Source organism: Gopherus evgoodei, chromosome 3 (genome assembly GCF_007399415.2).
Source record: "Gopherus evgoodei ecotype Sinaloan lineage chromosome 3, rGopEvg1_v1.p, whole genome shotgun sequence".
Taxonomy (NCBI): Eukaryota; Metazoa; Chordata; order Testudines; family Testudinidae; genus Gopherus; species Gopherus evgoodei.
The window spans coordinates 124988291-125001986 of NC_044324.1; the positions used below are offsets into that span (position 1 = coordinate 124988291).

The following is a 13696-nucleotide window of genomic DNA, read 5'->3' on the forward strand; positions in this document are numbered from 1 at the left end:
ACCCTATATCTTTGAGTTTTTTTGAGGACCTGGGGAATTTTACATACGTCCCCTTCCCCCCCCCCCGCCCCAAATTAAGAATGCTAATCCCACTTGGGCTCTCTGCCTGGTACTTAGATACCTTATGAGACTTCCATTTGAACCTATGGCAATCAGCTTGCTGCTTCACTTATTTATATAGATGACCTTTCCAATAGCTATCATGTCAGCCCGCAGGGCTGGAGTAATTGAAGCCTGGACGGCAGACCCAGTATTTACAGTATTTTTCCAGGACAAGGTCTCGCTACAAGCACTCCCAAAGTTCTTATCTAAGTTGCAGTCAGATTTCCAACTTAACCAATCTATTCATTTACCAGTTCCTCCCCGCCCCCACCACATAAATCTCAGTGAGAGACTTTCCTTGATGCATTAAATGCAGGATGAGCATTGGCCTTTTATCTGAATAGATCCAACCAATTTCAGAAGTCACCTAGACACTGTCTCCATTGCAGAAAAATCAAAGGGGTCCAAGGTGGATCCCTGGGTGTATTATTGTTTACTCTGATGCAGCTGGTGCTTTGCTCCAAAGGGTTGTAGCACACTCTGCCAGATCCCAAGCAACTTCCACAGCATGGGCAAAAACATTCCGTTTTTTGAGATATGCAGAGCTGCTACATGGGATTCAGTGCATATCGTTTCTAAACACTATGCATTGCTGCACACAGTCAGATCTGATCCAGCACTACTTGTACTGTCTTCAGTCTTGTACTTGATTCCAAAGCTCTCCCATCCCTGTGAGGAGGATGCTGGGGAGTCTTCTGAAGTGGAGCACCCATAGGGACGCTACTTGTCGAAGAAAAGGTTATTCACGTTGTGCAGTAACTGAGATTCTTTGTGAGGTGTCCCAAAGGGTGCTCCACTACCCAGCCTCCTTCCCTTCTGCTTCAGACTGGTCTTGATGGACGTTCAGATAGAGAAGGAACTGAGGAGGGTGATTCATCAGAGCACCCTTAAATATCCTCAGAGAATGGCATGAGATTATGTAGAGGACATGTGCAGCCTGAACAGACACTGCTTGTGGAAAATCTCCAGTAAAGGGCCTGAGAGGGGCATGCACACCTGAAGTGGAGCACCCATAGTGGGGGACATCTCAAAGAACGAGTTACTGTACAAGCTGAGTAACATTTTCTTTTCTTTTCTTTTTTTTAAAGTGACATGCAAATAGCCAAGTGTATTGAACTAAATGTAGGAAGGACATCTATAAACTGAGCATCTTTCATTTCACTTACACTTTTGAGCGATAAAAGACTAATATTCTCAGAAAATGTTCACAGAACTCCCACTGTAGCTAATGGAGGCCATGTGCTCTCATCAAGAGAAGAGTACACCCCAAAGTCACATTTATCTGAAACAATTAGCTTTGAGGGTCTTAGGATTAGTGCAGAAATTGAGGGTTAAGAAAGATTTTCGCTATGCAAGGCACAGTGTTGTAGTATTTCTTTTGATCCCATGAAAGTGCCCTCTAATTAGCCTTTGACTGGGAATATGTAATAAGTCTGCTGGGTTTTTTCACTGATATGACACACCACACATCTTGCCAAAGCAGATGCCAATGCATGTGCATTGGCTGATTGAAAGGTGGAAATTGAACTCTAAGAAAATAATGTCAAGTATAAGAGGGATAGCCATGTTAGTCTGGATCTGTAAAAAGCAACAATGAATCCTGTGGCACAGGTATTCACCCACGAAAGCTTATACTCCAATACATCTGTTAGTCTTTAAGGTGCCACAGGACTCATTGCTTTCTAAGAAAATAAGAATCCTTCCATTACTTGGCATCTTTTGAGTCAAAAGTAAATGTCTTTCTAAAATATAAATGCCGTAGTGCAAGTACAAGTTTTTGGGCTAGATACAGGAATCTAAGTATGAAATCTTTGCTTTATGTTATGTAGAAGGTCAGTCTACATGATCATAACGGTCCCTTCTGGGCTCTAAATCTGCAAAATGCTTAGGGAACATCATGTTTAACTGAACATAGTGACTATAGTTGGTTTAGTTGGTTCCAGTTGTGTGTGGTGGTGGTTTTTTGTTTGTTTGTTTTTTTAAATAATTCTCCCTGTCTTACATTGTTGTTGAGAGTTGAAGGGCATGGAAGTTAAAGAACAAATAGTCAGACTTTCAAACAAAATCTGTGTTGTTTTAATGAAACATTCAATAGTATTTCATTTATGTGTTGAGCAGTAGGAAATAAAAATTCCATGATTTACGACACAATAGGCTCAATTACATGCTTAGTTTGCATTAGATGCATGACTTATTCATGAGACTTGTGTGTCTAAATGAAATCTATAGAAAATTCAATAGTCCTCAGAACTTTTGCCAATATAATCTTCTATTTTTCTGCTGTCCTAGTAAATAGCTCACATAGAAGACACATGTACCTCAACATTCCAACTTTAGGTAGGGCATAACAGATATTGTGGCAATAATGCAATCTTGTTGAAATTAATTGTACAAATATTCTTAATTCAAATAAAAAGGTGTAAGTTTTGATATCCTTGCTTCAGTTGACATCAGTAGAGATTCTGATAAATCTTTTCTCTTTGTTTTATTAGGATAACACCTACACCGCTTGGAGAGGGGAAGAGCACTGTCACGATTGGTCTTGTTCAAGCTCTAACTGCACATCTTAATGTAAATTCCTTTGCATGTCTGAGACAACCTTCCCAGGGACCTACTTTTGGAGTTAAAGGTACTTAATGTTTGCAAAACTTACTTCCTCTTTCATATCAAAAGGAAATATTGCATTTGGGTTTAGTTTGTTTTCAACTTGTTAGTTGTTTTATTGAAGTGTAGTTTGGCCAGACAGTGTCAGTTTTCCTGACTAGCATGACTAATATTTGCAGGCCTCTTGTAAGAGCCTTGAATGGGAAGAAGCTATATATACAAAACGCTAGAAAACATAATGCAGGAGACAATATTGAACTAGTAAGGAGAAGGATTGAATGTTCTAACAAGTTTTTACCATCTCTAACTTGTAGCGCTTCTATGTTTGTTTAAATTACTGTATAAACAAGTGCAACAGTGCTGCAAAACATTGATGGTAGTCTGAGATGTTCATCAAGTAAAGCGATGAAAACAGCCATTCAGAGTCAGGATTTAATTCCTCCTTTGGTGCATGCTGTGTCTTCTTCGGGTTTAGTAATCAAATGAATTAACCTTGAGGAAGAATCTTTAAAGTATCCAGTTTCATTTGAAATTGCAAAGTCATGAAAGTTGACACATCCTGCTTCAGGTTTGCTTAAAAGTCTGTGCAGCCGTGGAAATGACATGTTTTGCCAGATTTTGCTTTGCAAGGTCGGTAGCATTCATCACTGAGATCACTAACTGCTGATGGCTTTTATTATTAATACACTTTTTTGGTTCCAGTGTTTGAGTGATTTCTGTAATAGAAATTAAAATATTGATTATATATAAGTAAAGCGCACAGCTTTGATATTTCTTGTGTGTTTAAGGATTATTTCAGAATTAGTGTGAATCTGACTTGACCATGTGCTTAATTGCTCAGGTGGGGCTGCTGGAGGTGGATATGCTCAAGTCATTCCAATGGAAGAGGTAAGATGAGATGGAAAAAAGACCATTACCAGCTGCTCCCCTGTCCTCTCATGGTAAAGCATGTGCACAGGCAGCCAACTATGGACATGATCCAAAAAAGCACTTAAAGCATATGTTTATGTCAGAGGGTAAAGTGGGATAGAGGGATTGCCTCCCTCGTCCAGTCACTGAGAGTTCAGGCTCTCTGTCACAGTTATGGAGAAGGCTGGCTTTCATGGTCTTCTACTAGGGTGTGAATAGAATTTTCCAATTGTAACAATGGGCATCTGCTTCAATTCTAGAGCCATGGTTATAGACCCAGTCAAAAAACAAACTCTGAATTATCTAAACAATAAATATGAAGTGTAGAAAAAAAGCCGATAGACTGTGGGTGTTAAAGCATGTTGCATGAAGTCCCAGCTATTATTCAAACACCACCGGATTTCCGGTGTACTGAAGAAAGTCTGCTAGCTGTGAATAAGGTACAAGGAGAAACAGTAGTATCTGACTTGCTGTTGTTAAGTGTTTCTTGTCTACATATCTCTGCTAACAAAGGTCTGAATACCTATTTCTTTTTTGCAGATGAGGGCAGGAACAGAGAGGCCCAGTAGTTTCTAGAAATGATTTAATTTTAACTACAGATTTCTCATTTATTTGGAGCAAAAGTCCTTCCACTAACGGTAGCCAATTTACATTATATTCCACCAGATTGGCCAGTCTCTAATAATGATACCTTACTGTAACTGTGTTGAGAAAATGTCGCAAAAGTTAGGAGCTTTTGATGAACATCAGGAAAATAAATGGGAAATTAATTTGATTCCAAAATAGTGATGCACATGTGGGTGGGTGTCTCATATTAAAATGTCCCCCTCACAAAACGAAAGGATTTTTTTTTCTGCCTCTGGTTGAATTCATCCAGCTAGCAACTTTAAATTAATCTCTGCCAAAGATGACTTTATCCCTGGGCCTCAAATACTTCCGAAGAACATATGCTAGCCTTTGAAATAGACCAGATTGCTCCATGTGTGAAATACTTTCAAAATATTTTCACTGGGGAAGATACTACCCATCTCACTAAGGTCTTTACTCTTCCTCAAATAATGCACCTTGGGCAGTGTGGTTTCATATGAATACACTTAGTGTTTTTTTTTCAGGAGCAAAATATAAATGTTTTATAAGCAGAGTCGATAGATTGAGGAGGTGGATGAGGATTGTCACATGCATATACATGTCCCCCTACTCCTATCCATACCATGTCACTATGTAAACTGTTAAGGTCTCTGCTCCAAAGATTTGTGTTTTATATGGGTTTGTACTGAATCTAGCACATTACAGGCCAGATTCTGATTGGGACCTCTGAGCACTACTTTAATATAAACATTACATTTATGTTTCCAGCAAAGTCCAGCTCTCTTCCTCATATACAACAAGTGCACTTGTTCACCAAGTATTTTTCCATCTTCTTCATAGTTATGAACCAGGTTTTGTTCAAATAACAAAAGCAGTGAAACAGATTCTTTGGTCACTTCCATTCTTACTGAATGCATGCAACCCCTTTTATGTGAGCTTATCATTAAGTAAGAGAGAACAGTTTTATAGGAGCATCTTGTTAAAATATTTGCAGCACATCATTGTACTAAAAATTCTGAATCCTTTAGGGTGAAGATGGGTGATGATCCAATCATTCTGTAAAACACCAGAGATTTTACTCTATGATTTTTGGATACATCTTTGAAGTGTAAGACTGACAATTCAAAGAAAAGATTCCATTAGCTCATTTCATATCAGTAAATCATAATTTTTATAATTTCCTTGGAACATCTCTCTTTCTTCATGCTAAGTAAATGAAATCAGTACATCTTCCCTTTTCCCCACCACATGCTTTAACTTTCCTGTAAAATTTGAGTGACTGTTTCTCTTGAAATCAACCAAGGGTCGAAGGAAATGAAACTTGAAAATTTCCAGCTAGTCAAAGGCTGGTTATGATCTGATTCCAAGTTTTGATACTCCATTACATATGACTTTAAAAGCGCATGTATCAGAGTTGTGGTCAGTGCATTAGATTCCATTCTTGGGTCATTTGGGTGAATCGTAGAATATCAGGGTTGGAAGGGATCTCAGGAGGTCATCTAGTCCAACCCCCTGCTCAAAGCAGGACCAATCCACAGACAGATTTTTGCCCCAAATGGCCCCCTCAAGGATTGAACTCACAACTCTGGGTTTAGCAGGCCAATCCTCAAACCACTGAGCTATCCCTCCATGACATTTGTGTTTTGTTTTTGCCTTGTTGACTGTAGTATATCAGACACTCAGCTGAGACCAAGTAAATTCATTTGGCTTGTTACATTTTCAGTCTGTCAAATCATAATATTTTAGCAACACTACTAAATGGCTGATCTGATCTGTAATCCCAAAACTGAACAAGAAGTGATTGCTTTTTTTAATCTGCACTAAATTAGTGGAGTGCGTTTAAATAAATTCTTGTTTTTCATCTTCAATCTATAGTTCAACCTTCATTTGACTGGAGATATCCATGCTATTACTGCTGCTAATAATTTGCTGGCTGCTGCTATTGATGCAAGGATCTTGCATGAAAGCACTCAGTCTGATAAGGTGAGGTTTACTTGTACTAGTTCCATCCGTGGCTTTCTTTTGAAGTTTCCTGTAAACATCTACATAAATATTTTTGTTGATTATATCATTTTATAGTTCTTGTTTTATCTCCAGCATTCTGTTCAGCGTGCTTTGAGCACCATAGCTGTCTCCCAAACCCTTTCTTTTTGGACAGTATATTTATTCACTGTATGGTCATGTCATGTTTTTGAGACAAGAAATGATAGATAAGTGACACTGTTAGGTGTTGATGCTAAGGTGTGCACTGGAGAGCTTTTACTGGGAAATAAACTACGATATACCTTTTCTCTAGCCCTTACTAAACTTATTGTGAACTTTGCTTAATTGTTAAAACATAGGTTTTCAGAGCAATAAGGTATGGGAAAGAGATCCTTCTTTGTGGATCTTCTATTGTAACTGGGGAGTACAGCCTCATCCCCTTAATTTACTGATAGTTGTTGCTTCATTTACATGACAGACTTCGGAAGCCAGAAAAGTGCACTTAAATCTCTTTACAGATACAAATTACAAAATGGGTTATTTCAGACCTTTATTAAAATTTTCAAAAGCACCTGAGTCCCATTTCTAAAAGTAATGTAGACATTTAGGAACCTAAGTCTCATTGAAAGTTAATGGGACTTGGGTGCTGAAGGGTCTAAATCACCTTTGAAAATGTAACTTAGACACTTTAGTCACTTAGGTTCTTTTAAAAATTTGCTTGCCAGTCAGGATTTCTTTTTAATTGGTTAAATGTAAGTATACACTAACAATTTACATTGGTTCAAAAATTTTCATGAGATTATAATCTAAATGATTTGAATCAAGTTAAACTTTTATTGTATTTGTGTATTTTAGTTGCAACATTTTCTCTCGTGTGTGGTTTTTTTTAGGCTTTGTATAATAGACTGGTTCCAGTAGTTAATGGTGTGAGAGAATTTTCTTCTATTCAGCTTGCCCGCTTGAAAGTAAGTTGCTAATGTATTTTCCTTGTTTTTTCCCCCAAGTATAATATATCTTATAAAATGTGTTATTTAAAATTATTTTTAACAAGTTACAAGGAGATTTGTAGCCGAAAGTGCCTTAATGCGGTACACTCTTTCCTCAAGGATTTGACTTTCCTTGAGGCTTTAACAGACTTTCTGGCAGCTTCCTGTTTTGCAGTTACAGAGTCAAGTTCCAATATATATATATTTTTTTATAAACTAGTATCTCATTCCCCACAAAGTGAGACCATAATGTTTTATAAGGTGACTCTTCCGTGAATAGATGTCAAGATTAGTTTTTTTGATACTTTCCATTATGGTGCAGTTACATGGGAAAGCTGAATTACTCTAGTATTTTTCAATTTTTATTTTGTTTTCTCATTTTTAAGAGGGACTTTCTGGAGACTTGTTGAGAACTACTGGCTGTCCTCCCATTTCTCTGCATGGAGTGATAAAAATGCATTTCTCCACATATTTTATGTTTACATATAAACTTTCATCCCAAATGTTCCCTGAGCTTCCCTGTCTATTATATATTCCATGTGAGGTGGGAATTGGTAGACAGATAAACAGTTGGCTTGTAGCACAATCTGCCAATGTTGGAAGAGGGGAAATTTTGGCTACAAACACCCAGGACGTGGGCTGTTTTGCTGTGTCCAGCTTTGGCATATGAAAGTTCCATATTACTGTTATATTCCTTTGAGGAAGCAATTTATAGTCCTAATTAGGACTATTTGACAGCCACTGGGTGGCAATGAATGTTTGCAAAGAGCTTATGGAGCCATGTTACATTTTTTTTAGGTTAATATCAAATTGTTAAAAAATGGTTCTTATAATTATGTATTTTTAGTTTTTGTGCTACTCAGTTGTCTTGTTTAAAGTAAAACAGGATATGTGTGGTGTCTGTTTACCTGTGTTGCAAAGTGGCTCTCACAGAAGTTTGTCTGAGAGAATCTATTAGTGGATATTTTCAGTTTGTCTTTGTTTATTTATATTAGGGTGCCTGGAGAAAAAAAGTGCTGATACTGCAGTTATTCATGAAATATCAAATAGCTCTGCAGTAGGTGGTGGGTTTCTCTGTGCTACTAGAGCTGCAAATTTCTGCTTATTAACTTAAAAGCTTCTGAATAAGTGCAGCAGAATTTCTATTGCAACTCAATTATTTTGGTGTTAATTATTTTTAAAGTTACAGAAAACTATGTTAAAAGAATATTATCAAGGCTACAAAGACAAGCACTCACAAGTTAGGAAATGCCAGAAGTGAGGATGCTGGTGCAACCTTTATTAGGACCTCTTTTGCATATGCATTATGATACAATCTTTAACTACATGATCAAATAACAGGAGCTTAGCTCCCACCGGCAGCCAAGCTTCCCCCAGTGCCTCCTGCCTTCTGACAGCCTCACTAAGGCCTGGTCTACACTACGCGTTTAAACCAATTTTAGCAGCGTTAAACTGATTTAAAGCTGTACCCGTCCACACTACGAGGCCTTTTATATCAATATAAAGGGCTCTTTAAATCGGTTTCTGTACTCCTCCCCGACGAGAGGAGTAGCGGTAAAATCGGTATTACCATATCGGATTAGGGTTAGTGTGGCCGCAAATCGACGGTATTGGCCTCCGGGCAGTATCCCACAGTGCACCACTGTGACCACTCTGGACAGCAATCTAAACTCGGATGCACTGGCCAAGTATACAGGAAAAGCCCTGCGAACTTTTGAATTTCATTTCCTGTTTGACCAGTGTGGAGCTGAGATCAGCACAGGTGACCATGCAGAGCTCATCAGCACGGGTAGCAATGCAGTCTCCTGAGAATAGAAAAAGAGCTCCAGCATGGACTGCATGGGAGGTACTGGATCTGATCGCTGTATGGGGAGAGGATTCAGTGCTAACAGAACTCCATTCCAAAAGACGAAATGAAAAAATATTTGAAAAAATTTCCAAGGCTATGACGGAAAAAGGCCACACCAGGGACTCAGTGCAGTGCAGAGTGAAAGTTAAGGAGCTCAGACAAGCCTACCAGAAAACCAAAGCAGCAAACGGAAAGTCTGGGTCAGGTCCGAAAACATGTCGCTTCTACGCTGAGCTGCATGCAGTTTTAGGGGGCTGCGCCACCACTGCCCCCACCCTTGTCTGTAGATTCCAAGGCGGGGGTTGTAATCTCAACCATGGCTGAGGATTCTGCGGAGGGGGAAGAGGAGGAGGAGGAGGACGACGACCTTGCAGAGAGCACTCAGCACTCCGTTAGCCCCAACAGCCAGGAGCTTTTTGTGACCCTGACGGAATTACCCTCCCATCCCTCCCAAGCCTCTAGCCCAGACAGTGAAGCCATGGAATCGACCGCTGGTGAGTGTACCTTTGTAAATATAAAACATGGTTTAAAAGCAAGCTTTTTTTAATGATTGATTTGCCATGAGAGCTTGGGATGCTTTCGCGGCCAGTAAAGTTACTGGAAAAGTTTAACATGTCTGGGGATGGAGCGGAAATCCTCCAGGGACATCTCCATGAAGCGCTCCTGGAGGTACTCCAAAAGCCTTTGCAGAAGGTTTCTGGGCAAGGCAGCCTTGTTCCGTCCACCATGGTAGGACACTTTAACACGCCATGCATGTAGCAAGTAATCGAGTATCACTGCATGACAAAGCCTAGCTGTGTATGGTCCCGGTGATTGCTGGCATTCAAGAAACATCTGTTCTTTATCTCGCTCTGTTATCTTCAGCAGAGTGATATCATTCATGGTAACCTGGTTGAAATTCAGGAATTTAATTAAGGCCATGTCTACATCTAAAATTTTGCAGCGCTGGTTGTTACAGCTGTATTAGTACAGCTGTATAGGGCCAGCGCTGCAGAGTGGCCACACTTACAGCAACCAGCGCTGCAAGTGGTGTTAGATGTGGCCACACTGCAGCGCTGTTGGGCGGCTTCAAGGGGGGTTCCGGGAACGCGAGAGCAAACCGGGAAAGGCGACCAGCTTCGCCGCGGTTTGCTCTCGCGTTCCCGGAGCCACCCAGCAAACCGCAGGGAAGGAGACCTGCTTGCTCGGGGTTCCGGGACCGAGAGAGCAAACCGGGGAAGGAGACCAGCTTCGCCGCGGTTTGCTCTCGCGTTCCCGGAGCCACCCAGCAAACAGCAGGGAAGGAGACCTGCTTGCTCGGGGTTCCGGGAACGAGAGAGCAAACCGGGGAAGGAGACCAGCTTCGCCGCGGTTTGCTCTCGCATTCCCGGAGCCACCCAGCAAACCGCAGGGAAGGAGACCTGCTTGCTCGGGGTTCCGGGACCGAGAGAGCAAACCGGGGAAGGAGACCAGCTTCGCCGCGGTTTGCTCTCGCGTTCCCGGAGCCACCCAGCAAACCGCAGGGAAGGAGACCTGCTTGCTCGGGGTTCCGGGACCGAGAGAGCAAACCGGGGAAGGAGACCAGCTTCGCCGCGGTTTGCTCTCGCGTTCCCGGAGCCACCCAGCAAACCGCAGGGAAGGAGACCTGCTTGCTCGGGGTTCCGGGAACGAGAGAGCAAACCGGGGAAGGAGATCAGCTTGATTACCAGAGGCTTCCTCCTTCCACGGAGGTCAAGAAAAGCGCTGGTAAGTGTTTACATTGGATTACCAGTGCTGGATCACCAGCGCTGGATCCTCTACACCCGAGACAAAACGGGAGTACGGCCAGCGCTGCAAACAGGGAGTTGCAGCGCTGGTGATGCCCTGCAGATGTGTACACCTTCAAAGTTGCAGCGCTGTAACTCCCTCACCAGCGCTGCAACTTTCTGATGTAGACAAGCCCTAAGGGGACAGAGATGGCCATTTTCCTCCTGGGCTGTTGCTTAAAAGAAATCCTTCCTTGCAGGTAGCCAAGCGGGGGGAGGGGAGGAAGGATAGCACTGAGCTTTTTTGCATTTGGCTAGCAGGAATCTTCCCAGCTACCGGCCACACGGTGGGGGGAGAAAGGGAGTGATTAGCAGTGATCTTCCATGATACCAGCCATGCGGTGCGGGGAGGGGTAAAGCAATCATCCTAGAGAATTGGATGGGGGGGGGTTGGCTTCTGCTGCTGCATGTTAACAGGAAAGAAGCATCAGAGGGCACTGTGTATCTGAAGGCTGGAGAAGCCGAAAGACAACGGCTTACCATGGCCGCATGCAAGCTGAATTCTGATGCCCGGACCTGCATCTGTGAGATCTGTAACACCAGAGCCGCAGGCACTCAGTGTTAAGATGCAAAATGCGACCTTGTAGTGAAATCACATGTGCTATGTAAGGTGAATAGTGTTGTTCACTGTGAAAGAGTATAACCATTGTTCTGTAAAATGTATATTTTTAAATACTTCTCTCCCTTTTTTCCCTCCCTCATGCAGCTCCACATTTTTCAAGCCTCCCTACTCCATCCCGAAGGCTCTCTCAGATAAGGCGGAGGAAAAAGAAGATGCGAAACGAAATGTTCTCGGAAATCATGGAAGTGACCCGCAGTGAAAGAGCTCATCTGAATGAGTGGAAGGATGTGATATCAAATTACAGGAAAGATGCCAGTGAACGTGAGGACAGGAGAGAGACTCGAGATGAGAGGTGTAGGCAGGAAGATCAGCGGTGGCGGGATGCAACGCTGGAGCTGATGTGTGATCAAACTGATATCCTCTGACGTCTGGTGGATCTTCAGGAAGAGCAGAGGGGTCACAGAGTGCCGCTGCAGCCCCTGTGTAACCATCCTCACCACTCACCATGTTCCATATCTTCCTCACCCAGACGTGTAAGAATGCGTGGGGGAAGGCTTCGTGCACCCACCCACTCCACCCCCGTGGACAGTCCAACCAAAAGGCTGTCATTACATTGAAATGGCCTTTTCCTTCCCTCCTATCCTCCTCCCAAACCACACCCGGGCTACCTTGTCAGTTCTCTGCCTCTTTTTATAATTACTTTTTAATAATGAATACATGATTTTTAAACGATAGTGACTTTATTTCCTTAAGCAAGCTGTAATCGAAGGGGGAGGGTGGGTTGCTTACAGGGAAGGAGTCAATCAAGGGGGGGCGGGTTCATGAAGGGGAAACAAACACAGCAGTCACACCGTACCCTGGCCCTTGATGAAACTCGTTTTCAAAGCTTCTCTGATGCGCACTGCTTCGTGGTGTGCTCTTCTAATCGCCCTGGTGTCTGGCTGCGCGTAATCAGCAGCCAGGTGATTTGCCTCAGCCTCCCACCCCGCCATAAAGGTCTCCCCCTTACTCTCACAGAGATCGTGGAGCACACAGCAAGCAGCAATAACAAAGGGGACATTGGTTTGGCTGAGGTCTAAGTGAGTCAGTAATGTGCGCCAGGGCGCCTTTAAACGGCCAAATGCACATTCTACCACCATCCTGCAATTGCTCAGCCTGTAGTTGAACAGCTCCTGACCACTGTCCAGGATGCCTGTGTATGGCTTCATGAGCCATGGCATCAAGGGCTAGGCTGGTCACCCAGGATAACTACAGGCATTTCAACATCCCCAACTGTTATCTTCTGGTCTGGGAAGTAATTCCCTTGCTGCAGCAGTTTAAACAGAGCAGTGCTTCTGAAGACGCGAGCGTCATGAACCCTTCCTGGCCATCCCACGTGGATGTTGGTGAAACGTCCCTTGTGATCCACCAGTGCTTGCAGCACCGTTGAAAAGTACCCCTTGCCGTTTATGTACTGGGTGCCCTGGTGCTCCGGTGCCAAGATAGGGATATGGGTTCCATCTATCGCCCCGCCACAGTTAGGGAATCCCATTGCAGCAAAGCCATCCACTATGACCTGCACGTTTCCCAGAGTCACAACCTTTCGTAACAGCAGCTTAATGATTGCTTTAGCTACTTGCATCACAGCAGCCCCCACGGTAGATTTTCCCACTTCAAATTGATTCCCGACTGACCGGTAGCTGTCTGGCGTTGCAAGCTTCCAGAGGGCTATTGCCACTCACTTCTCCACTGTGAGGGCTGCTCTCATCTTGGTATTCTGGCGTTTCAAGGCAGGGGAAAGCAAGTCACAAAGTTCCATGAAAGTGCCATTACGCATGTGAAAGTTTCGCAGCCACTGTGAATCGTCCCACACCTGCAAAACTATGCGGTCTCACCAGTCTGTGCTTGTTTCCCGGGCCCAAAATTGGCGTTCAATGGCTAGAACCTGCCCCATTACCAGCAGGATCTCCAAAGCGCAGGGGCCTGCGGTTTGAGATAATTCTGTGTCCATGTCCTCATCACTCTCATTGCCACGCTGCCGTAGCTGCCACCGCCTCCTCGTCTGGCTTTGCAGGTCCTAGTTCAGCATAGACTGCACAAGAATGTGCGAGGTGTTTACAGCATCCACGATTGTGGTATTGATCTGAGCAGGGTCCATGCTTGCTATGCTATGGCGTTTGCACAGTTCACCCAGGAAAAAAGGCGTGAAATGGTTGTCTACTGCTTTCAGGGAGGGAGGGGTGAGGCTGTACCCAGAACCACCCGCGACGATGTTTTTGCCCCATCAGGCACTGGGCTGTCAACCCAGAATTCCAAGGGGCAGGGGAGACTGCGGGACCTATGGGATAGC

At 43.2% G+C, this 13696-nt stretch overlaps 1 protein-coding gene across 9 annotated transcripts in view; it reads left to right on the forward strand.

The window, feature by feature from the left end:
- The window catches only part of MTHFD1L (methylenetetrahydrofolate dehydrogenase (NADP+ dependent) 1 like), a 286291-nt gene that overhangs the window by 60333 nt on the left and 212262 nt on the right, over window positions 1–13696 (forward strand). For all 9 annotated transcript variants that reach the window (XR_003999635.1, XM_030556574.1, XM_030556572.1 and 6 more), the window contains 4 exons: window positions 2595–2731; window positions 3548–3594; window positions 6079–6186; window positions 7077–7151. Coding sequence is in view for 8 of the 9 variants with exons in the window: in XM_030556574.1 (XP_030412434.1) it covers window positions 2595–2731; window positions 3548–3594; window positions 6079–6186; window positions 7077–7151 (367 nt within the window). In the remaining variant the exon portion in view is untranslated. The remainder of the gene's footprint in view (window positions 1–2594; window positions 2732–3547; window positions 3595–6078; window positions 6187–7076; window positions 7152–13696) is intronic.